Source organism: Myxocyprinus asiaticus, chromosome 9, assembly GCF_019703515.2.
Source record: "Myxocyprinus asiaticus isolate MX2 ecotype Aquarium Trade chromosome 9, UBuf_Myxa_2, whole genome shotgun sequence".
NCBI lineage: Eukaryota > Metazoa > Chordata > Actinopteri > Cypriniformes > Catostomidae > Myxocyprinus > Myxocyprinus asiaticus.
Window position 1 is genome coordinate 36,728,086 of NC_059352.1, and position 26,947 is coordinate 36,755,032.

The 26,947-nt window shown below is 36.5% G+C and overlaps 2 protein-coding genes and 1 long non-coding RNA gene across 4 annotated transcripts; 2 read left to right on the forward strand and 1 right to left on the reverse strand.

Moving 5' to 3' along the window:
- The first annotated feature begins 169 nt into the window (after positions 1-169).
- Positions 170-6,390, forward strand: psmb3 (proteasome 20S subunit beta 3). The gene is made up of 6 exons (XM_051706011.1): positions 170-337; positions 975-1,159; positions 1,993-2,100; positions 5,504-5,681; positions 5,787-5,881; positions 6,230-6,390. The coding sequence occupies exons 1-6, from the start codon at positions 335-337 to the stop codon at positions 6,276-6,278; spliced, it is 618 nt and encodes a 205-aa protein (XP_051561971.1). The 5' UTR covers positions 170-334; the 3' UTR covers positions 6,279-6,390.
- Positions 6,230-13,896, reverse strand: LOC127445746 (uncharacterized). Of its 2 annotated transcripts, none has more exons than XR_007898041.1 (2): positions 13,797-13,896; positions 6,230-13,675 (listed from the first exon to the last, which is right to left on the reverse strand). It is a non-coding gene; the product is annotated as an uncharacterized LOC127445746 (long non-coding RNA). The 2 variants fall into 2 exon arrangements; XR_007898042.1 differs by having other exon boundaries at positions 6,230-13,678; positions 13,797-13,876.
- A 2,791-nt stretch (positions 13,897-16,687) lies between these two features.
- On the forward strand, positions 16,688-24,898 carry slc19a2 (solute carrier family 19 member 2). The gene is made up of 6 exons (XM_051706003.1): positions 16,688-16,909; positions 17,395-17,961; positions 19,792-20,029; positions 20,422-20,614; positions 22,668-22,809; positions 22,930-24,898. The coding sequence occupies exons 1-6, from the start codon at positions 16,736-16,738 to the stop codon at positions 23,113-23,115; spliced, it is 1,500 nt and encodes a 499-aa protein (XP_051561963.1). The 5' UTR covers positions 16,688-16,735; the 3' UTR covers positions 23,116-24,898.
- Positions 24,899-26,947: the final 2,049 nt, after the last annotated feature.

The following is a 26,947-nucleotide window of genomic DNA, read 5'->3' on the forward strand; positions in this document are numbered from 1 at the left end:
ATTTTAATGTATTTGTTTAAATTAATCAGGATCCCTGCATTTCCATAGGCAAAAGTACATTTATTTTCAGAATGAATACATGCAAAAAGCGATTTTCCTTTGCGCAGTGGAGGTAGAATGAGTCAGGTGCGGGTTTTGTCCATCAGGGGCGCTGTAGCGGCTGAACAGGCTGGAAATGACGTCACTATAGCAGGACTAGCTGAGAAGCGCTTGAAAGAAAGTGTGGAGTCACCGTGTGTGACAGGTCTACAGCTATATAAACAAGACATTTAACTCGCACATATAAATTCACATACGGGTCTTCATAGTGGTACCTGTTTTCACTTCTGTCATCATGGTAAGATGATTTCGAATAATTAAGTGTTTTTGGGTGTGATTGTATAAAATTAGCACTTTAGCTATTTGCCATCTCATCTTTCAGGGCTAGTGTTGTGCTAAAGTTATTTATCCTAACTTGTAGCCCATAAATCTTTTTTTTTTTTTTTTTTACCGAAATTTTCTTAAAGTAATAGGCGTGCTGCATGCATATATTACCCATTATGGAGTTGTATAGAGTGAGTACTATTCTGCTGGATTATACAAATGGATCGATTTTAAAACGAAACTAACACTGTTGCACTTGGCTGCCTGGGCCAGATATGGATATTGACCAGTCATGCTGAGATGTGCCTTATCATAATGTAGTATAAGGATAATTCAGTGTATTAAATTTACTTGATTAGTATTAGCTGTTATGCTTTATAAGCATTTTCAAGTTTGGGTTGGATTGCACATATATTCATAGTGGTAAAATACCCTTTTAAAATCATGAAGAAAAAAAAAAAATATATATATATATATATATATATATATATATATATATATATATATATATAATTTGTCTAGTTAGTATGTATGGAAAATGAAATTGCTTTATATCAATAGATATTAGTTCTGTTGTCTCATTTGTTCTCATCATTGTATTCTGCCTATAGTCTATTATGTCATATAATGGAGGTGCCGTCATGGCGATGCGTGGAAAGGACTGTGTGGCAATAGCATCAGACCGGAGGTTTGGTATCCAAGCACAGCTGGTTACCACCGACTTTCAGAAAATTTTCCCCATGGGAGACAGACTCTACATCGGGCTGGCAGGCCTGGCCACAGATGTACAGACCGTGTAAGTACACACTGTCAAATGCATTTTGTATTAAACACTCAATATTATATCGTGTTTCTGTGTATTGACACCAAAGCATTTAAAGGGAAAGTTCACCCAAAAATGAAAATTCTCTCATCATTTACTCACCCTTATGCCATCCCAGATTTGCATTACTTTCTTTCTTTTGCAGAACACAAAGAGTTTTAGAAGAATATCTCAGCTCTGTTGGTCTTTACAGTGCTAGTGAATAGTGACCAAAATATTGAAGCTCCAAAAAGCACATAAAGGCAGTATAAAAGTAATCCATACGAATCTGGTGGATTCTTTTGAAGCAATCCAATCGTTTTTTTGTGAGAACAGACCGAAATGTAACTTATTTTTCACTATGAATTTTGACATCAGCAGTCTTCTTGGCGATCATGATGCGCTCTGTGCTTGCTTCAAATGCTAGGAAGTGTAATTGAGCTTGAAAGCATGATCGTGGCTAGAGACTGCAATGGCAAGATGAACAGTGGAAATTGTTTTTACATTTTGGTCTGTTCTCACCCCAGACCGGTTGGATCACTTCAAAAGAATCCACCAGAGTTGTATGGATTACTTTTATGCTGCATTTATGTGCTTTGTGGAGCTTCAGAGTTTTGGGGACCATTCATTTGCATTGAATGGACCTACAGAGCTGAGATATTCTTCCAAAAATCTTTGTGTTCTGCAGAAGAAAGAAAATCATACACATTTGGGATGGCATGAGGGTGAGTAAATGATGAGAGTATTTACATTTTAGGGTGAACTACTCCTTTAATTGCCTTTTTAATGCCTTCTGGTTTTCACTTTTTCTCTATTATTCTGGCTAGATCTCAAAGACTGAAGTTCCGCTTGAACCTGTATGAGCTGAAGGAAGGACGGCAGATCAAGCCAAAGACCTTCATGAGCATGGTGTCCAACCTTCTGTACGAGAGGAGGTAAAAACTGCATGTCTGTTCTTGGCTAACTACCCTTAATGGGAATTTGTACCAAAAGAAAAATTGCTGGAAATGGAAAGGTATTAGTGGAACAGCAAGCATAGCCATTCAACCAAAACAACCTTTTGTCTTGCACTGGTGATTAAAAATGTTCCTGCTTTAACTGTGATACATAGAAATCATTATAGATTTGGTATCTAGCAGGGTCAGAAATTAACAGGGGCTTGGGGCAAAACTACCACAGAAATTGACAAAAATGCCCCAGAAATTCATAATAGGTGGGCAAAAAATGCCCCCGCAATGAGTTCCTGTTTATTTTTTAACATCTGATATAGTTCTCAATACTCGTACATCATCGCAATCTCCATTTTGATTGATTTGAGATCGATTACTAAAATCCTCAGCTCAATGTTTTACTTTGTCTATTTTTAGTGGACAAGTGAAAATTTTTCACTGAACATTATTTGTAGCACATCGTTCATCCACATCAGTTTAGTGTCATGCTCCCGCTCTAAATTTTGTATGTTAACTTATTAGCCAAAAATATTTGGAAATGCGTTAATGAGGGGAAAAAAATAAAACACGTCACAATCTCTCTATCACTTGATTTTACCCCTACTGCGCTTTTTTTTCCTACACTGTTTACAGGGTTCACACAATGTCCTTAAAGTGCTTGAATTTAGCTTTTAGAACTTTAAGAACTGGAATACCTGGCAAATCGCCTTGTTTTGATGAAAAGTGCTTGAGATTAAAATGGAGAATTTCCTCTGTGTAATGTGTGTCCATCAAAGATGAGGCGCACTCCACTCATTGAATAATGTGTCTAAATATCCTTTCTGCTCTTTACAGTCAGATACAAATATAAATTTTAAACTCGCGCAGCATGGATGTGCTAAAGAAACTGAGGGATTCTCATTAATGTTCGCTGAACCGGAACACTGTGAGCCGCTTGTTGAACTCTTAAAGTGACAACCTATATAGTGTTTCTTATACAAATGAATGTAAACTCAATATTATTACTTGTAAATTTTACACATTATTTCAAACAGTGATGGCTCATATCATTATTATATATACAATTTCATGATGTAATATGAATTAATATAATTTAGAATTTTTGTATTTTACAAAGTTTAATTTTGATTATAATAATGTTGGCAAACAACTAATTAAAATATAAATGTACACTTTCACATACTTTTTTCAGGACAGGTTCTGTTCAGTTCTATTGCTTGTTCTGCACCTGATCAGCCTGAATGTAGCCCACAATATTTGAAAGCTTATTTGTTTGTGATCTTTTCTTATAGAGAATAATATATGAGCAACTGTTATTATTTAAACTTTGAGCATTTATGTTGTGTATTAAATAACTTTATTTTGATGAGAAATTTTTAATTTTCTGTAATATTTTGTCATTTAAGTGTTCAAATCGAGAACCTCATATCATATATCGAACCAAATCGTGAGATAACCATATTGTCCCATCCCTAGTGCCTATTTAACAATCCCAAATAATCGACATGGAATATAGTACTTAAGTGCTTCTAGTCATATGAAACCCAGTGTATATAAAAGGCATTTGAAAAACGACATTTTTTTTAACTAGTCAGTTTGTTGTCTGAACGAGAAGTCAGTCTTAAGGATTTTATCTTTTAGCGTCTTAAAAACACTGCGTGGTGCGAGAGGTTCCACAATGGCGAAAGATGTCTATCAACATATGCACGTAGACCAACAGATAGAAAATGGTGCAGTCTAAAAATGATAAAAACACATAAAATATATCTGATCCAAACTATTTTCATAGGTGGTTTGAAAACTGATTAAAATCAGAATTTTGTTCGTGTCAATCTGAACAGTCAGATGTTTTTTTTTTTTTTCATCATTTGTTGCGGGCGACTGGTTGTAACATCAGGTTTGCATGTGTCAGTCTGAACAGTCAGATGTTTTTTTTTTTTTTTCATCATTTGTTGTGGACGACTGGTTGTAACGTCAGGTTTGCGACAAGAATAAATATACTGCGATCCAAACTGCATAAATTATGTCTTCACTGGGAAACTTCAAAGGAAAAACAATAATGATGGCCATGCTTTAGGTTTGTTACAAACAATATTTTCAATAAAAATAAGTTAAAGTGAAGTGCCATGACGAGCGCTGTTCTATTTGGTGTTTTGACGTATTTCCTACTGAAACTGGTTGGTGCGGGACATGACGATTGGCTCATCCCTTTTAAAAAAAATAGCCAACAGACTTTAGTTTACAGCCACACATAAATGCACCCCTTTCCACCGTGCTACAAGCGAGTAAAAGATCACAATATTTCAATGTTTTAGACATAATACACCAATTATAATGAATAAAGAACACTTACTTGTGCTGTACATCCCAAAATACCTCAGAAAAATGCCTATATTAAAAAATATGAATAAACTCCAGCCACTTTCTCTGCATCCGACTGATGCATGGGCGGGATTAAAACTGAATTAAACTTTTGACTATTGACTGTGGTCTTGCATATGTCTGCGAAGAAGAGTTAGTCATATCAGCGGAAAAGCAAGTTATGATATTTAAATTAAAGATTACAAGGTCAATTTGTTTTAAATAAAAAAATACATAAATGCATGGATAAGTCAGTCACAATAAGATCAGGGATATGCATTAAGAAAATAAATAGGGTCAATTTTGATTTCATGCCAACTTTAAAAAGTGAGTTCAAAATGACTGTTTTACTACACCTCTGAAACTCTCACAGTGGAAGGTAAAGTCTTTGAGGGGAAAGGTAGACTGTTGGAATTCTAAAAGCGCAGCAGGCTGTCAGCATGATACAACCCTCGCCGAAAAGTTGCATTCATTCCCTTTAAAGCACTGCCACTAAAAAAAAATCTAGAAAAATGAATCGACCTCAACAATCAAGTTGTTGGTTATAGGACTATTAATAGACCATTTTGCCCATCCCTAGTATTTAATGTTTAGAGCTGCATCCCAGTTTGCATACTTGCACTATTCTACACCGTTTTGTAGTGCGAATAGTGTGTTCTCACTGAAAATGCAAAGAAGAGTACTTCTTCAAGCTAAGAAATGGTATGTGGAATGTTGGACACTTCATGCACTCAGCGGTCGCACCTTTCCCCTTGTAGTGTAAGGGGCGGGTTACACGCTAAAGCTAATGTTACCACATCACGTGCGTTTAAAACGTCACTTTCGTCAGCTGATAAACGGTGAATGCTTCTGTGTAGTAAAAACATTTTAGTGTTCCATTTGAGACAATCTTACACTTAGAAAATTCAAACACTAGATGGCCGAGTGCACAGTGTATAGTGCGTCATTTGAGACAGCTTAGGATTTTTGTGTTTCTCTGCAACATTGCGAAATAAAACATTCCTGTCTACCCCTATCCCCGTCCCAGGTTTGGGCCTTACTACATTGAGCCTGTGATTGCTGGTCTGGACCCAAAGACCTCTGAACCCTTCATCTGCTCCCTTGACCTTATTGGATGCCCCATGGTAACAGAAGATTTTGTTGTTAGCGGGACTTGCTCAGAGCAGATGTACGGCATGTGTGAGTCACTATGGGAACCTGACATGGTAAGTGGAAAAGAATAAGTCTACAATACCTTGTTGGGCATAAAATATGATTTACAAGTTAGGTATGGTGGTCTTATTGACTTTGCTGTTGATTTTGTTCTCTAGGAACCAGAAGATTTGTTCGAGACCATCTCACAGGCCATGCTGAATGCCGTTGACAGAGATGCAGTGTCTGGAATGGGAGTTGTTGTTCATGTCATGTAAGTGTATAATAATGATGTCCTCATTCTTAATTATAGTCTAAAAGTCCAACTTTCCCACAAACAGACTTTAAACTGCAGAAAAACAGTGTTGAAATTGTAATTTTACTGATTGCTGTTTGTGGTTAAAAACAATTTTAGTATGTTTTAAAACATTAATATTCATTATGAGTGTACTTGCTTATTTCAGTGTATAATTTAGTTTTGATTTATTGTTGACCAGTTTTAGTAATATCTGTTAGTGATTAGTTATTTGGCTTTACTGTGTATAGGTGTTCAATTTGAAATTTACAGTTGAACTGGGTGAGCTGATTGGTTTATTTGACGTGATTTGTGATTATTTCACAGTGAGAAGGATAAGATCACCACACGCACCCTAAAGGCCAGAATGGACTAGAGAAAACGACTGCATTTCTTCTCCTACAACCTCCTTTTTTTTACTGAAATAGAATTTGCCTCTTGTCCCATTTGATATCATCGAGTAGTTCAATAAAAGTTTCTGACAATTACTTGTCCTTTCTAGTTGTTTGGAAGGAGATGTTTGTACAGGATTCTTTTTGTGGCCTAATTCCATGAGATTTTGAAGTCTTAGGAAGGTTGAGTTCATTCATGTCAAATTACTGGAATGGATTTGCCAAGTAAATGGGTATTTGAAATTGCTTTTAGTCAGCATAAATAAAGCCAGTCAACTGCAAAAAATAAGCCTCTAACACAAACAGCATTGTTTGTTGCAACGCATTGTGCCAACCCACAAATCAGCAACATTGTTCAATACAATATTGTTTGTTCAGACAACTCTGGGCTAGTTAAGGCTACATTTGGGTAAATATTGTTGGTCTAACGTGTGTTTTTATGTAGATGCAAATAATTCAACTTTCATAGTATCCGTGACTCAAAAAAAAAAAAAAGCCATTTAAAAGATACAATTGAATTGCATTTTTACAGTAATATAAATATGCATAAACAGTGCCTGCATTTATAAGCTTAAGATGACGTTTTTAAGATATTCCTGGACAAAAGCTTGAGTTATAAGCAAGCGACAACATATACTTCTGTTAATATATAGCATCTGCTCTTCTCCAAAAGAACTAGTTACAGAAAGCAATAAGCCACTCGAAACTGTGCTTAAAGCGATTTTACCACAGGTATACCTTAGCAGAGTACCCAAAACCCCCTTAATCATGGTAGAGTCACTGAAACACCAGGCCTTGAGTGAGTTATTGCAACAGCAGTAACATATAAGCATTTTTGAACAATTTTAAAATTCCATCAGAATTTAGAGGCAAATCAATTTTATAAATCTAGATTATACACTATATTGCCAAAAGTATTCGCTTATCTGCCTTTAGATGCATATGAACTTAAGTGACATCCCATTCTTAATCCATAGGGTTTAATATGACGTCGGCCCACCCTTTGCAGCTATAACAGCTTCAACTCTTCTGGGAAGGCTTTCCACAAGGTTTAGGAGTGTGTTTATGGGAATTTTTGACCATTCTTCCAGAAGCGCATTTGTGAGGTCAGACACTGATGTAAGACGAGAAGGCCTGGCTCGCAGTCTTCGCTCTAATTCATCCCAAAGGTGCTCTGTCGGGTTGAGGTCAGGACTTTGTTCAGGCCAGTCAAGTTCTTCCACACCAAACTCGCTCATCCATGTCTTTATGGACCTTGCTTTGTGCACTGGTGCGCAGTCATGTTGGAACAGGAAGGGGCCATCCCCAAACTGTTCCCACAAAGTTGGGAGCATGGAATTGTCCAAAATCTCTTGGTATGCTGAAGCATTCAGAGTTCCTTTCACTGGAACTAAGGGGCCAAGCCCAGCTTCTGAAAAACAACCCCACACCATAATCCCCCCTCCACCAAACTTCACAGTTGGCACAATGCAGTCAGACAAGTACCGTTCTCCTGGCAACCGCCAAACCCAGACTCGTCCGTCAGATTGCCAGATGGAGAAGCGTGATTTGTCACTCCAGAGAACGCGTCTCCACTGCTCTAGAGTCCAGTGGCGGCGTGCTTTACACCACTGCATCCGACGCTTTGCATTGCACTTGGTGATGTATGGCTTGGTTGAAGCTGCTCAGCCATGGAAACCCATTCCATGAAGCTCTCTACGCACTGTTCTTGAGCTAATCTGAAGGCCACATGAACTTTGGAGGTCTGTAGCGATTGACTCTGCAGAAAGTTGGCGACCTCTGCACACTATGCAACCTCAGCATCCGCTGACCCCGCTCTGTCATTTTACGTGGCCTACCACTTCGTGGCTGAGTTGCTGTCATTCCCAATCGCTTCCACTTTGTTATAATAACACTGACAGTTAACTGTGGAATATTTAGTAGCGAGGAAATTTCACGACTGGACTTGTTGCACAGGTGGCATCCTATCACAGTACCACGTTGGAATTCACTGAGCTCCTGAGAGTGGCCCATTCTTTCACAAATGTTTGTAGAAGCAGTCTGCATGCCTAGGTGCTTCATTTTATACACCTGTGGCCATGGAAGTGATTGGAACACCTGAATTTAATTATTTGGATGGGTGAGCGAATACTTTTGGCAATATAGTGTATCTTGATGGGGGCATTACCAGGGTTGGGGAGTAATGAAAAACATGTAACGGGATTACATATTTAAAATAAAAAATATAAGTAACTATTCCACTACAGTTACAATTTAAATCATTGGTATTTAGAATACAGTTACTTTCAAAATTATTTTGATTACTGAAGAGTTTACTTTGCATTTTATTGTCATTTGTTTCATTTAATATTTAGTCCTTTCAGATGGAAAAATGTATACATATAAATTATGCGATCCAATGTGCATTTGAACAGCTATGAAACACTTTCTTATGTGTTACATTCATACGAGCAGACAGTAATTTTTTTTTCTTAACTTTTTATCTTAACTCTCGGTGTTTAATGAAGAATGTTACATTTTATAACATTTGCAGATAGATCTGTCTCCATCATGGCTCCATTAAGCGCTGCTGAGAAACAACGGCGACGCCGTTCACGTCGGGATGCTGATCCTCAGAGTAGGCAAAAATATCTAGAGAGTGAGGGTCAGAGATGGAGACGGGATGTAGAGCAAGGAAAAAAGAAAAAGATTAGTGATCTAAGTGAGCGAGGGAAGCATCAGCTGCGTAAAAAGTGGAGGAAGCAGAGGCTAGGAAGCACAGTCTGGACACCTTTCCTCTGAGTCCAGATCCTGTCCAACACTCAAAGCAGCAGTTAGGATCTTCAAGGTCAGGGTAGTGCGCAGTTAGGATTATAAATAAATAGACACGTAGAGAATAAGAAGCAGGCCTATCATTGATGAGTAATTGTTTTTACATATGGTGTACATGACTTAAACCCCTAAGTTACCAGTAGATTTTTGTTTGTTTCAGGCAACATAAAGAAGGAAAGCGAATTTCCAGGAAGAACAGGGATACACTATGCAAAGAAATTGAAAAACGAAAGAAATCGCTAGAGAAGGAAAGAAAACGCGCTGACAAATACAGAAAAAGATATAAGCGCTTAAATAAGAATGACTCTCCTCGTTCAAAAATAAAATGAATTAACTAAGACGGGCAGAGTAAGCTCCAAAATCAGAAAAACACTACTCTATCATGAAGCCTTGATTGAAGACATAAAGAATAAGTACTGTAAAGCAAGAAAAGAAAAAGAAAAACAACTAATAGCAAAGGTAACAGCGGTGAGGATTGTGAAGAAGTACAGGCTACAAGGATTTGCCAGAAATGCCCTCGGATTTTCAAAGAAGTGTTGCAGTGTTCAGAGTGAAGACTTCTGTTCCACCAACAGAAATCCCACAAACAGGTTCACTGCTGCTTTCAAGTCCAAAGTCAAAACCTTCTTCACCTGAGATGACAACAGTCAAATAACGACTGGACGAAAACAAACAATTACCAGGAGCAAGGTGAAGAAGCAGAAAAGGTTTCTGGTTGACACAATGAAAAATCTTCACAAAAGATTTCTCACTGAAAACACAAACAACATATCATACTCCCTTTTCTGTAAGGTTCGCCCATTTTGGGTTGTACATCCCACTCTCTCTGAACGGAATGCACATGTCTGTGCAAGATCCATGAAAATCTCAGATTTGCTGCATAATTTGAGGCTCATAGATACTTCAGATCTCGAGAGTTTGACTAAAATGATAACCTGTGACACCTCCAGGAAAATGTGCATGTATGATGAGTGCGAGGAATGCAAAGACAAGACTGTTCAGCTCTCCAGATTTGATGGCTCAGCAAAGGTTGCATTCACTCAATAGGCCACAGCAGAGAAAGCAAGGGAAGATGCGAGGGAGGGTTCTACCACTGTTAAGATCACAGTGACAATGGAGGACACACAAGACAACCTTGTGGAGTTATTCCACACTCTTCTTCATAAATTCAAAAGACACACATTCAACATAAATCAACAGTACTCCTACTGCAGAGAGTTGAAAAAGAACCTGTCAAAAGAGGAGGCAGTGATCCACATTGACTTCTCTGAAAATTACACATGAAAATACAGCTCAGAGATTCAAGCTGTCCACTTTGGCTCCTTGCACCAACAAGCTACTCTGCACACTGGTGTTTTGTACATAGGTGGTGAAAAAGAGCCCATCTGTTTTAGCACAGTGTCACCCACCAAACACAAAAGCCCCCCAGCTATATGGGAACACATGAATCTGGTGCTGAATTATCTACAAGCCACATACCCACATGTATCTGTTCTACACTTTCTGAGTGATGGACCATGTACCCAATACAAACAGAAAGGGAATTTCTTCCTTTTCAGCACAGAGCTCGCAAGACGAGGTCTGAAAGGTGGAACATGGAACTTTTTTGAGGCAAGCCATGGCAAGGGGGCCCCTGACGGTGTTGGGGGAACCTTGAAAAGAACAGCAGACAAGCTGGTGACCAACGGTCGCAACATACCCGATGCCCATGAGCTATATAAGGCCCTCACAGAAACATCTACAACTGTTAAGTTGTTTTATGTAGCATCTGAAGCAGTGGAGCAGGCAATGGAAAAGATGCCAGGCCACAATGAAAACCCACCAAGTGGTCACATTCACTCCAGGAGAAATCCTTTACCGGGAAGTTAGTTGCATGTGCTCCACGCAAAAGCAGCTGAGGTGTCAGTGCTTCACCACACAGCATTTCACTTTTAACAAGACAGCCCAAAAGGTGCCAACAGAAGCAATTGCTTGGGAAAGTGGAGATCTCATTGGAAAGTGGTGCGTGCTTAAATACGACAATGACCTTTATCCTGGGATCATCATGGATACAGATGAAACACATGCCCTTGTAAAATGTATGCACCGTGTTGGTGCCAACAGGTTCTTCTGGCCTCCAAGAGATGACTTCCTGTGGTATCTTTTTGATGATGTGCTCGAAATCATTCAAGCACCACAGCCTGTGACATCCCACCACATGGAAATCCAGAGGGATGTGTGGATGCGACTCTCCCAGTCACTGTTATGATGCTCTTTTCAGTTTTTCAGAGCATGACCAAAGTTTTCCATTACATCTCCAATTTTAATGTTTCCCCTCCCCCAGTTTTATAAAGTTTAAAACCAGCAAATCATATAGAGAAACACTTTGTCCATACCACCCTGTCACAGTGAACCACCCCGCCACATCAGTTACCACCCCATCACGGTCATTTTGTTCAAATTTTATGGAAATGAAATGTTACATAAATTAATGTTAAATGATGTTCTTGTTGTGTGGACTAATCAAATAAATGTAACTTTATTTGTATTTTTTAAGTGAATTTTTTTTTCAGTACAAACAATGAGGTCATTGAAATGTTGAATTCATATGATTAAAAATCTAAGAATAAAAACATTGATTAAATTACAGACTTTCTATTGATGGTTTCCAAAAAAGGGACATTTTTACACTTATTCCGCTGTGTCTGGTGGATGCATTTAATAAAATGAGATACTTGCTCCAATCTTGCAAATAAAACTGTCCCCAAAGCAGGGAGAGGTTATTCAGCTGCTCCATCATGACGAGGCGGCTCCCTCATGATTAGTATAAATTATGCTAGACAACAATTAGTATTTTCTTAAGTCAAATTTTTAGAAATGTGCTTAAAAAATGCAAAACATTTTGGATGGAAACCCAGCAACAGTGTATTGGTGATTATAGACATTATTGACGCTAGCGCCATTTTTGATTTTTAATGGGAACGACAACGAGGCTGTGAGGAATAGACTTACCATCTCTTCAATGGCACGCACAGTATAAACCTGTAAAAAGCTCCTTGACCACATCTGATTTTCCACAATTCATGTCTTTATATACTGAATGTTCTTGGAAAGATTTTTTTTCAATGTTTTGTCTGCGGATCGATCCAAAAACACTTTAAACTGCAGTACAGCCCACTGAAGAGATTGTATGTCTATACCTCACAGCCTCGTTGTCATTCCCATTAAAAGATTACTTTAGCGTCAATAAGCTCTGTCTGTGTCTCGTTTGTAAGGATGCGTCCTCCGGAGGTCGCATTTATACGTCATCGAGGCTGTCTCTTTTCAGAAAAGCGAGTAGGATACTTAGAATGCAGCCTTCAAATGTGACCTTCTTTCACGGGAATTCGGAGGATGCATCCTTCGTGGGCACTCATAACCCACAATTCTTTGCTTCAACGGAAATGTCTAAAAAACAATAACACCAATTTGCCCGCAAATATGATGTTCAAATGCAAGTAATGCTAATTCCCAAGTTGAAGTAAATCAGTAGATGGGTGCAGAGTATATAATATGTATATTGATATTAATATATAATTAAAATAAAGTATTAGACTAAAAGTACACCTGTAAAATCTATTTTCTTTTCTCTCAACATCATTATAACTCTCCTAAAATGTACCTCATACATTCCCTTCCAGAGGGACTTTGTTCCCTTCTCACTCAAAGGGCTCGCGCTTGTTAAAGAGTGGCGTGCTGTCATAGCAACCATACCTTCCGTTTCCGTTTGTCCTACGAAGGCCGTCTCGTTTAAACGAGGACACTCGGTATACTGCAGCCTTCAAAGGACGCGTCCTACCTAGCATGCAGCCTTCCAAACGAGACACAGCCAGTGAGTGCTGTGCAGCCTGTGCTCGTGAGAGCACATACGGCTGATCCGTTTGGAAAGACAGTGTGTGTTACCTTAGGAAGTCTCGATTCCGTTTAATTTTTTCTATCCACAAATTCAAACCAAACTGAACTAGCAACAATGTAGCTTAACTTGTAACTTGCAAAGTATACGGTGAAATTACACAAAACGTTCCGAGCGGTTTGGCTCGCTTTCACCTGTTTACAAACTTGTGTAGATGGGGGAAAAAAAAAATTTTGAATATTCCATTACAGCCTGATCTGAGGGGGAAGGGGGCTGCTTGCAGTGATGGTGCTGAAAATAACTGCAATATCAATCATATTGGTGTTGTTACAGTGATATTTAAAATTTCAGCAGACGTTAATTAGCAATAATGATAATAACAAAGCATATTATTTGTATTTTTAGGGGGCCCTTGGCTTCTGGGGGAGCCTAGTGCTAAGTCCGCCCTTGAGTTCAAAAACCCCATTATAAAAAAAACCTTTAGGAAAATCCTGAGGGAACCCATGGCAAATTAGACTTCCGGGTTCGCCTATAAATTGACATCAGCCAGAGATCCTTCTGTACCGATATAACAACATCCACGTTTTTAACATTGGAGAGAGCCAAAGTCTTTCTAGCGAGTCAGTCCACTGTTGGCCATCTATGGAACGCTCTCAGGAGGCTATTTCCAGTCATGCCAGTGCAGAATGTAGAGTCCATCTACTTCAATGGAGAAAGACCAAAATCTCAAAAACGGTTGGTCAAGATTACGATCAAAGAACATATTTCAAATCAGCAATACAATCTAAAAATAGTGGAATCATAAATTGTGATTCTTAACCTCATATTATGCTGAAAAATGCAATTTTCCCCGTTCACACCGCCAGCTACAACGCGCGAGACAGCGACACCATCCCATTCATTTTTTTATGTGAGCACAACGACCTCTGGCTACAGAGATCGTCGTGGGGTGAGACAAGACAAGTTGAGAAAATTTAAACTTTATGCAAATAACGAGCGACATTCGCGAGCGACTCCCAATGAGAGTGAAGACAGGAGCTTACGTCATCCGTCTCCAGGCAGTGTGAGATATTGGAGTTAAAAGTTTGATCATAATTTCATGTTGGAGACCTTACATTTTTTTGGTTTTGGAGAATTCTTTAAACGAGCTATTCGAACATTATATAATGACTGTAACAGTTCAATTAAGTTGACATATGGAACAACATCAAGGTTTAAAATCAATAGAGGCATACGACAGGGCTGCCCAATCTCACCCTTTCTTTTTTTACTTGTAACACAAACTATGGCCATACATATTAAAAGAGATACATTTTGCGGTATTACACTTTTGAAGAAAGAAATAAAATGCTCCCAATTAGCGGACGATACTACCCTTTTTTTGCAAAATGAAATTGAAATAAAAAAAGCTATTGATTGTCTTCATACTTTCTCATCTGTATCTGGTTTATTTTTAAACATCAAAAAATGTGTTTTGTTTCCTTTGAGAACTTGTAACCTTGATAACATACATGGTATACCAGTGAAGGAGGTGGTAGATTATTTAGGTATCAAGATCTGTAAAGATCAGAAGGAGAGAAATAATTTGAATTTTACACCAATTATTGGGAAAATTAAACAAAAATTAAATTCATGGTTAATGAGAGATCTATCATTGAAAGGTAGAATATTATTATCTAAAACTGAAGGGTTATCGCGCTTAGTTTATACAGCTCTTGCGTTAGACGTTCCACAATCAGTTATAAAAGAAGTAGATACTGTTTTGTTTAATTTCATCTGGAAGAACAGACCGCACTATTTAAAAAAGACAATTCTATGCAATCCAATTGAAGAAGGTGGTCTGAATGTACTTGATTTTAATACTGCTAATTGCGTATTTAAGAATGAATGGATAAAGAATTATTTATGCTTTAAAGACAAAATATGGAACATTATACCTGACCTGATTTTTGGAAAGTTGGGAGGTTTGGAATCTTTTTTTAGATGTAATTTTGATGTAAACAAGGTTCCGATAAAGCTATCTTGTTTTCATAGACAGGCTTTTTTGTTATGGATGCTCATTTATAAACATAACTTCTCTCCACACAAATCTGTAATATGGAATAACAAGAATATTGTGTTTAAAAACAAATCTTTATTTTTTAGAAACTGGTATGATAACGGTATTGTACTGGTGAGACAGTTATTTAAGAGTAATGGACAACTTTTTAATTATTGTGAATTCCTTAATTACTATAAGATTCCGGTGACTGCTAAAGAGTTTGCAATAGTTTTTGATGCCATTCCTGGTGGCCTTATTCAACTCTTATCGGGTGATATATCCTCTGAGTGTATTTCTGTATATAATACTCAGATAAGTATTAATGGTGTGGAGATTTTAGATAAAAAAATTTAACAACTTATTTATAAAAACAATATGCAGAAATACATCGTTACCTAAATGCAAACCATATCGGAATTCATTGTATAATCAGATTGAATGGAAAAAGGTCTGGATGTTACCTAGTAAATACTGTCTCACCAATAAAGTTAAAGAAGTCACATATAAAATTATTCATTTAATTTACCCAGTGAGACAAGTAGTCTCAAGATTTTTTAAGGACACAAAGACTACATGTGTTTTTTGTGACTTAGAGGAAGAATCCATAAAACACTTATTCTTTGAATGTGTGTTTACCCAACTTTTTTGGATTGATATTGAATATTTAATACTTAAACACACAAAATTAAAGATTCGACTAACTGGTAAAGATATATTTTTATTATTTAAGAATAAGAGTTTGGAACAAAATTTGGTGATAAATCTGTTAATTATATATGGAAAATACCATATACACAAACAAAAATGGGCAAACAATAAACCTAACATCATACCATTTAAAACTGAACTGATGCATTATATTGAGACTCTAAAAGATATAAGAAATAAAAAGGCAAAACGAATGTATAGAATACTTGAAACCTTTTCTCTTGTTTCTCATTTTAAGTTATCCCCTGGTTTTATTTGGTTAATTATTATTATTTGTTATTGTTTTTTCTTTCTTTATAATTTTACTTTTTGTTGCTACTATAATTGTATCAGAGTTCATTGTGATCATTGTATGTATATTTTGTTGTAAGTGTTCTTGTTCTGTAATAATAAAAAAAAAACCATTCAAAACTACAAAAAAATAAATAAATAAAAAAAAAATAAAGAAAAAGAAAAAAAAAAGAAAACTGGAGTTAAAAGTTTCTGTGAGCGATTTCACTGTTCTATATCATTTGTCTGTAACCACATACATAGTTACGGCCTAATAAAATGATGCGTGGAAAACCTTGTCGGCATTCTGAGTGAGTTTGATTAAAATATTGCTATATATTGCTAATGTTTGTCTTGTATAAAACAGCAATTTTAGCGTTGTAAACTCCACACATAGTTCACTCCAAAAGGATTGTTTAGTGTAAAACATGTTGAAGATTGGCGGACAGGAGGTCAGTTCATTAAGTGATGAACTGTTTCCTCACAAAAGCAGTTTATTCAGCGTCAAGAAGCATCTCCTCCATAGACATCCGTTCAAAAAAAAAAAACGGTCTCTTGTATCCTCGCTAGTGTACCCCCCATAGAATGTCTATGGGACCGCTGCGCTATGCTAACCTTGTAGGCTCACCCTTCAGATGGGCTCTGGTAACGTCTGTGACGCAATGGGGAGTTTGTCGTCACTTTTCCGCGCCGCTTGTCCTCTGACTCGCGTTTGTAAACCTGCGAGAAAGAATGATTGCATGATGCCAGAGTGCTGTTCGTATCGAGAAGGTCAAGCAGTTTTTATGTCTCAACCATGGCTTTATCCTACCGTTTTACTCTGCATTTATGGATTTTTCTGCAGTCACAGACCACTGGAACCTTTTCTAACCCCATTTTTGATGGGACCTGATAAAAACCTGACGGAGACAGAGGTAAATGTGCATTTTGAGTGATGTAAGCGTGCTGTGAAATGATGCAAGCTTCACATCACATGATTGTCGAGACCTAAAGTGATAACAGAAAACGCTTTTTCAATTGCTTTAAAATGTTATTATGTGAAAGGGATACTTAAATGTTAAACTGACACAACTACAGTAAGTAATGCTTTGATGTTGCTCCATCCTCCTATATACTTATATACTCCTCTTACATATGTAATATATGTATAAAATAGTATAGTATAGTATAGGAATGTTCAAACGCAACTTTACCACAAACTAGATTGGAAATCTGCCACTTATTGTTGTCTGATCCTCCTAGAAGTCTAATCTCTTAACGAATGTAAAATCCTTAATCAGTAAAGCTACATCATATGATTTTTATTTTTAGTAATTAAGCTTCAATATGAGTAGGTTGTCGGTTTGCCTATAGATGTTTCTGAGCTTTCTGTTTCTAACTTATTTAACTCTAATCACAGGTCGTGAATGAGATCTACCCATTCTGGACATATTCCTACCTTGTACTGTTGTTTCCTGTTTTCCTGGCCACTGATTATCTCCGCTACAAGCCTGTGCTCATTGTACAGGCAGCCAGCTTAATAGTGACTTATGCCTTGCTTGTAAAGGCCAATACTGTGCCTGCCATGCAGTTGTTGGAGTTCTTTTTTGGCCTGGCCACGGCCACTGAAGTGGCCTACTATTCCTACATCTACAGTGTTGTGGAGCCTTCTCATTATCAGAGGGTGACTGGTTTGTGTCGAAGTGTTACATTATTGGGCTCTGCAATTGGCTCATTCACTGGACAGATTCTTGTGTCAGTAGCCCAGTTACCTCTGTTTTACCTGAGCGTCATCACACTGGTGTCCTCCTGCTTAGCTTTTGTTGCAACTTGGTTCCTACCCATGCCCGGCAAGAGCCTGTTCTTTCACAACAGAGAGGCCAACTCTCAGGATGAAGCAGCTCTGGAACCCATGAATTGTAGTCAGCTGATTGAGAAGTCCAAGGATCAAGGATCCAAATTGCAAGCTCATGCAGATGAAAGAACGGTCAGTAGACTAGAGATTTGTTTTTGTTATTGTAATAGTAATCAGCCGACGATATGTATTTTTAAAATATGACTAAACAGCCAACGTTTTAAACCGCACTGATGAGAACAGCTTACTAAACCTCTACTAAAATGTATCACCGTGAGCAAAAAACAAATGTAGATATATGTATATGTTTCATAAATTATTATTCGACTTGATTTTTATTTCAGATGTGTCAGTTTTAGTTAAAGTTTATAAATGTGTTTTAGGCCATTGTTTTTTGAATAACTATAGTATTTTTTTTATATATATACTTAAATGAAAGTTGTATTTATTTTTTATTTTTTTTTTTTTTTTTTTTTATTATAAATAAAAGCTACATTGACCTAACCACAATAATGAGGAGCCACCCATGGTCTTACCTGTGGTTATGGCATTACAAACCATGCTACTTATAAATCATGGAAGAACTATGGTGAACATAAGGGTTAGTAAAATATAGAATAAAGGGCCTCTAGACCCAAGTAGGTAGATCTCCAAATGTGGGTGGGATCTCCAAAAGAGTGCGTGGTTACTCAAAAAAAAAAAAAAAAAAAAAAAAACAAATTGACCTGGTTTGCCTTCAGAAAATCCTAAAGATAACTTCAGTTCTTAAGAGCCTGATAAATGGAAAACAACATCTGTTAAGGAGTAGGAAATCAACTTTTTAACTAGAAGCACAGTCCCAAATCAGAAAAGTGGTCTACTAATGTATCAAGTCAGAATATTATAAGAAGTTGTTTAATATTAATTAATTGCAAGTATGTGATTAACCAACTTCGCAAAAGTGAATTGCATTGCTTACAAGTCACTTTTTACTTGCAAGTAAAATTTTGGTTTTAAAAATGGCCAGAAAGAAACAAATTTGTCTAAACTTTTTTTTTTTTTGAGATATGAAGACAACTCCATGCATTACTGTCTTGAAAGAAGAAAGCAAACTGGATCTAACCAGAGCAGAGAGAGAAGAGTTTCTAGTTTGAGGAACTTACCCCTCACAGGTTCTAAACTGGCAACTTCAATGACCAATATAAACCAGACTTCACAGGGCTCGACATTAATGCTTGTCCGGAACAAGTGGATTTTTGAAGGGGCAAGTGAAAGAGAATTTTACCTGCACGACTGGACATGCAGACTGATTAAAACATCAATAACAAATAAATAACCGGCTATATTTGTGATAGCCTAGGCCTGTGTCACTTATTAGAAAGAGCACGTAATTTTATAAACAAGGATTGAATGATCATTTTTGGGTGAACTAATACTTTGAGGTCCATGAAAAATGCCCTAAGAGCGATTACATTTTTGGCAAGTGTTACAGAATGAAACCACTTGAATAGCTTAATAAACTGACTGCTAGAATGCATAAAGTATCATTGCTGCAAATGGCGGATTCTCGGATGAACAGAAAGAATATTAATATTGTCTTCTTCAAAAACAAAGTATCTGAAGAATACAGTGTTTATTTAAATAGAAATAGTCATTTGTAACATTGTTACAAATTCTTAATGCAATTAAAGCATCCTTGGTTTATAAACATGATCATTTTCTTTTAAAAACGTAAAATGACATAGTGATTCCAAACTTTTGAATGGTAGTGTATGTACCATAGAAAAGATGGATAACTGTTTAAAAAAATTTACTGAATCAAAAAATTTAATGAATTAATTTGATCTACTTCCTCCTATACTGGTCTACTCAGGCAGGTTGCTGATGATTGGTCACAGATATATTATGCATCTCTGTACAGATAACCCCCTGTCTGACTTGGCTTGACTTATTTGTGATTTGTGTTATATGTGTGATTTTCAGACTCTGAAGGACAGGACTAGCCATAGTGGATTTCTGGAAGTGTTAAAAATGCTCTGGACAGACTTCCTGCAATGTTACTCCTCCTCTACCCTCCTGGCCTGGTCAGTGTGGTGGGCTTTGTCCACCTGTGGCTACTTCCAGGTGGTTAATTACGCTCAGGTACTTTGGGAGAAAATCTTGCCCTCCAATGATTTTGAGATCTACAATGGTTACGTGGAGACCATTTCTACATTGCTTGGTACGGATATGTTATCTTTTCACAATTTATTCTATTATATTCCCATTCTTAAATTTTGGATTATCTCTGTTGTAAGCATTTTCATTGAAAGCATCACTGTTTTTCTGAAGCTGTACAGTTGTAATGATCATGTTGTGGTTTAATAATAGTTATTATTCACTATCACAAAATTTTTATGGTCCATTAATTGAATGTAAAATTCACATTAAAAAGATTAAATTCAATGACAAATTCAGTAGTCGTATATAAAAGCAGACACACAACTGTATTAACTTTCAGTGTTGGTGAGTAATCAGTATGTTAGACTGACAACATGGAACAAAATGAAGTGATTTGATTAACATTCAACTGGCTTTGCCAAAAGTAAATGGTTCATTCTGTTTTTCCCCCAGGTGCCTTTGCAGCATTTGTGGTAAGCTTTGTGAATGTGCCCTGGGAGGTGTGGGGAGAACTAGCTCTCTGCAGTTTCTCTGTGGTAATCGCAGTGTGTGTATACCTAATGGACACCATCAGAAATATCTGGGTGTGCTACACCTCCTACGTGCTGTTCAGAGCATCCTACATGCTGCTTATCACCATAGCAACGTAAGTAAAGCTCAGTCATTCTGTGTCCACTCGGGCTGTCAAAAGGGCTGAGAAACCTAATTACAATTTTTCACTTAAATATGACCAAAATTCCAATTATATTCAAATTTTAAAGACATTGTTTTAGATAGAGGAAAAGCTACAGGACATTAGTGATCACCAGATTTTTCAATCGACATTGTCTCCCAAGTCCACGAGGATCCTACGAATAATTAAACCAATCTGCATCGTATTATATTTTGTTATAGCAAAGAACACGCCAAACAAAATGCATTCCATTTTAAACTATATTGCACAAAATTATAAAGTCAAAGGATTTTTAGTCCATTTATATTCTAAAATCTTATGTAAAACAAAGACAAAAAGGGTTAAATAGACAGTTCTGTGTTAACATTATGCTGCACCGTATACAGTGCCACTGTACTCAAAGGAATATTCCAGGTTCAATACAAGTTAAGCTCAATCGACAGCATTTGTGGCTTAATATTGATTACAACAAAAATACATTTTGACTTGCCCCTCGTTTTCTTTAAAAAAAAAAAAAAAAGCAAAAATCTCGGTTACAGTGAGGCACTCACAATGTATGTGAATGGGGCAAATCCTTAAACATTAAAATAATCACTATTTTAAAAGTATTGCCACAAGACAAAAACAATATGCATGTTAACATGATTTTAGTGTGATAAAATTAGGGCTGTTGATTTAAATCGTTAATTCAGTGTGATTAATTATATAAAAAATTATGCGTTAAAAAAAAAAAGAAAAAAAAAAGAACGCAAGTAACCATGTCCCCGGACCATGATAAGGACTGTTCCTTCCATCTGAGCAATTCAAGCTTGAAGTACCACCTGTTTTCTCCAGGGGGCAGTAACGAAACTTCAGCTGTTTGGGCAACGTGGTTATACAGAGAACAAACCAAACTCACCGACAGCAGACAAAACAAGATGAGACCACGTTCTTGCGTTGAAACACAGATTGATGGAGCGCAAATACGAACGCAAGACGTGTTTTTCTAAGCTTCAAACTATGTTTAACTTGACACAGCGACCTAAAAACGGTATGTTTATGATGAGACGCTCCAAAAGCGTCTGACGCAGGTGTGCATTGACGCGTCCTTAGAAAAGCACTCATAATAAATATATCTCGGACTGATTCACGAATTCAGTTGCAAAATGGATTGTGTGAACTGTAGGCCAATGATAGGCAGATGACATAAGTTCAATAATTTTGAAATAAACAAAATATTGCATACTAAAGCCACTTTTTGAAAAGATGATGAAAGCGCCAGTAAATTAGGAGACGAACGTCAAGAACGCATCAAGGAAGGTTAGGAGATACCTGCATTTGTATAACTCGAGTTTGAAAGATCAAAAAGACATATGTATGGGTTTAAACTCCTGAAGAAAAATAGTCCGCGAGAGACTATTTAGCGCAAGAGAAACTGAACACGGGATCTCAAGACGTGCTATTCGATATTGGACTTATTCAACTTGACAGAGCGTTTTAAAACGCATTGCTTAGGGGAAGTTCAGACCGATTGCGTTCTTGCGCTAAAAAAAGCTAGACACAGAGCAACACATATAACATGATGTGGGCATCTCGAGACACGCTTTCAAAACTTGCCATTATATTTACCTTACACAGCATCTAAAAATGCTGCACTCCTGCGTGAGGTGCAGTAAAAACAGCTGGACAGAGCGCAACGGTCAAATAAGTCGTCTAGAGCATTTGCATATATGGGAAAAGAGTACACGAAACCGATTTTGTGTGAACGGTTCCTTGTGCCATGAGATGCTGATAAGGGAGTGAAACGCAAGGGCCAAGAAGCCACTCTAGTCATAATCAGTGCTTGGCACACATCTAAAATTTGAATGGGCTGTTTTTGCATTTCAAATGGGCTTTTTTATTTTAAATTCGACAGATATTCGAATTTTGAATTTTAATGTAACAGCCTTCAGTGTCCACCTATTTTTATTTTGAGATCTGTTTGAAATGTACTTTTGAAAAAGCTGTAAATCGGTATATGCTCATTTGTCTTCACTTTATGTTGCAGGTTTCAGATTGCTGCTAATCTAAGCATGAAACGATATGCTTTGGTGTTCGGAGTGAACACTTTCATTGCACTTTTACTGCAGACTCTGCTTACTCTGATTGTTGTAGACTCTGCTGGGCTGGGCTTGGACATTTTCCTACAGGTAAAGAACTCCATGAACACAAATGAGTGTATCATCTTGCTTGTGGATTGCTGATGTGAGCTGTTAATATGTTTATTATTATTATTATTATTGCAATTTTGTTTCTTTTCCCTTCAACAGTTTCTGATCTATGCTAGTTACTTTGCTGCAGTAGCAGGCATTTTCTTCATTGCGGGGCTGCGTAAACTGATCAAAAGGAGGAAATCTGGTGAACAGGCTGACCGTGGACAGAATAAATCCATAAAAGTCTCGACAGAGGAAGATGCTACAGTCTCTAAAGATGTCCAAGACATTCCAAAGGCTTGAATCACCTCAAATCAGCATTCCCATGCATTTAAGCACAAGATCATGGAAAAATGCCATGTGTGTTCAAGTGAATTAATAGGTCAAAAATAATAATTGCATATAAGAAAAGCAGCATTTCCAAATCAGTCGCACTTGATTGATTCTGCTTTAAAGGTTATATCTTTAGAAGCTGATGTGAATGATTCTAATAATTGAATTCACAATTATACACGGTAAGTAGCTATTTTGGGTCACAGATTGTGTCCGAATCATTTAATGCTCAAAGGAACAAATTGCTCTTATTTAAATGACAGAATTACGATGCCTTACTTTATGGTTGTTACTTGAAACTAAGCAACTCAGTGGTGCCAAATGTCAAAAAGGTATAGTATTTATCAGAGAGAAGGCAATCCTCGGTTTAAACTTAAACTGGAAAATGCACACCTTTTTTTCTTCTTTACCTTTCTTTAGGTTATACATACAAAATTCAAGCGACTAGTTCAGAGTACGAGAGTGCTTCTTCACTATCAGTAATGATCATTTTACTTGCAAGAATTGGGCCACTACTAGCTGTTTTGCTATTACAATGAAAACACAGATGTAACCATCATTACATATTTGTCTGACAGAGTGCTGCAATAATGTGGCAGATTCGATACCTTACAACAAAGAAATATGGTTTATTGGCTCCAGTAAAGAATTTGACAACACTCATCCCAAAACATTATCTGTGAATATAAGAATTGTAAAGTATTATTGTATTGACCAATTATTATACTGTTAAGTATGAATAACTGAAGTGCAACAAGTGCATTGTCTACATATTGGGAAGAATGTGCACTTTCTACACTTGTACATCTAGTTCTGGTGCAATAACAGGAACAATCAAATCTTTGGCTTTACTCTAGCTTTAAAGATAAATGTTACAGTGTATAGCCTTGGTTTAAAGGAATAGTTCACCCAAAAATGATCTTATATGCTCGCCCTCATGCCATCCCAGATGTGTATGACTTTGAAAGTGGAGATTTGTGGTTAAAAAAAAAAAGGACTTAAATATTGACCCGTTTCTCACTTATCATATTACTTCAGAAGTCATGGAGTAAACCACTGGAGTCTTGTGGATTACCTTTGTTTCTTTTATGTGATTTGTGGAGCTTCAAAGTTGTGGCCACTATTCACGTGCATTGTATGGACCTAAAAAAATCTTCATTTGTGTTCTGCAGAAGAACAAAAGACACATATGGGATGGCGTGAGGGTAAGTGATGAGAGAATTTTCATTTTGGGGTGAACTATCCCTTTAAGCTGGGATACACGAAAGAGTTTAAACATTGAACAAAATTACACACATCTTTAAGTTGCCTACAGTGTAATATCACTTTTATTAGTCAGTAATGTTTCCTTGCATATTCAGCCTTTGATTTATGTATTTTACAGCAATAACACCATTGCCTTGTTAGACTTCAGAAATTAATTCATCCTGCAAGCAGTACAACATAATAATAGGCGATTTATGTTATTAATCTCTGGGAACATTTCAGTCTTGTTGTAAAGAATTGTAGGAAGTCAAGACCAGAACAGGAACGTGTGTGTAGGGAGAAAGTCAGAATGTTTCATGCAAAGTTATTTATTTGTTGTTAGGTGTTGTGTGCTCTATGTTGACACTAAAGCAGAACTGAATACATTACGATTGTGCTGTGTTGCTCTATTTCACAAATGTTGTAGAGTTTTTTGTAGTAGAAAAATGTAGAGAACCTGATCACTTAATACATTTATTTTTTATTAAAACTTAAAATGTTACAATTATGTGAATCTATGTATTTCTGTTGGTGTGAAAGATATATTGATAACACTTTAGAATAAGGTTCCATTCGTTAACATTAATGCTTTAGGTGTCATGAACTAACAATTAATATATTTATTACAGCATTTATTAATCTTTGTTAATTCTAGTTAATACAAATACAGTTGTTCATGTTAGTTCGTTAGTGCATTAACTAATGTTAACATATACAACTTTTGCTTTTTAATCAAGAATAATAAATGCGGTAACACTTTACAAAAAGGTTAAAAAATTTTTAACATTAGTAAACATTAACAATGAACAATACTTTTACAGCATTTATTAATCTTGGCTAATGTTAATTTCAACATATAGTAATGCATTAAAATCATAAGTTTTATAAATTAACATTAGTTAATGCTGTATGAACAAAAAAAATATTTGTATTAACTAACATTAACATAGATTAATACATTTTTAAAAAATATATTTTTCATTGTTGGTTCATTATACCTAATGCATTGAATTATTCAGTCAATTACTAATTTAACAGCATTTGTGGCTTAATATTACATTTCAGAAAAATACTATTTTGATTCGTCCCTTAAAAAAAAAAAAAAATCACACTTTTTTTATAAGGCTACAATGGGGCCAAGTCCATAAACAATCAAATTCATGTTTTAAAAATTATAGCCAATTTTATATCCAAAATTGTCAAACTCTGTAATCCAGTATTGGATACACAGATTAGGTTAGTAAGCGATTTTATCACACTAAACTCATTTAAACATGTATAATGTGGCTATATACTTTTGAAACTATGGATAAATTTAAGCATTTATGGACTGGCCCCATTCACCTCCATTACAGGTGCCTTACTGTAACCGCTTTTAATTATTTTATATATAAAACGAGAGGCAAATCAAAAATTCTGTGGAAATCAAGATTGCACTACAAATGTTGTTCATTGAGCTTGGTTTGTATTAAACCTGGAATATTCTCTTAAGTCTACTTGACATTCTCTTATTGCAGGACTTCAGTATTTCTTGCAGGGGGCAGTAGTGAAATTCCAGACAAAACAAAATTAAGATATAAGAACCCCCAGAATACAGAATGCTTAATTAGAGCTTAATTGAGATACAAAATATGTAGTTTAAATTGTAGTTTTTCTCAAACTAATTTGTTGATCAAAAATACAAATTTTACCAAAACACTTTTTATTAGTGAGTAGCAATTTATAAATGTCTTGCTGAGAAAAAAAAAAAAAACATTTAGACATGCAAATTCATTGAAGTAACATCGAAGTAAACAAATATTTTACTATTACAGTTGTGATAAAGTTTGTATACCCTGGCAGAAATTGTGAAATTTTGGCATTGATTTTGAAAATATGACTGATCATGCAATTTAAGGATAGTGATCGTATGAAGCCATTTATTATCACAGTTGTTTGGCTCCTTTTTAAATCATAATGATAACAGAAATCACCCAAATGGCCCTGATCAAAAGTTTACATACCCTTGAATGTTTGGCCTTGTTACAGACACACAAGGTGACACACACAGGTTTAAATGGCAATTGAAGGTTAATTTCCCACACCTGTGGCTTTTTAAATTGGAATTAGTGTCTGTGTATAAATAGTCAATTAATTTGTTAGCCCTCACGTGGATGCACTGAGCAGGCTAGATACTGAGCCATGGGGAGCAGAAAAGAACTGTCAAAAGACCTGCGTAACAAGGTAATGGAACTTTATAAAGATGGAAAAGGATATAAAAAGATATCCAAAGCCTTGAAAATGCCAGTCAGTACTGTTCAATCACTTATTAATAAGTGGAAAATTTGGGGATCTCTTGATACCAAGCCAAGGTCAGGTAGACCAATACAAAGAAAATCCCACAGGTAACCTCAGGAGAAAAACAGGCTGCTCTGGAAAAAGACGGTGTGGTTGTTTCAAGGAACACAATACGACGATACTTGAACAAAAATGAGCTGCATGGTCGAGTTGCCAGAAAGAAGCCTTTACTGCGCCAATGCCAAAAAAGTCCGGTTACAATATGCCCGACAACACCTTG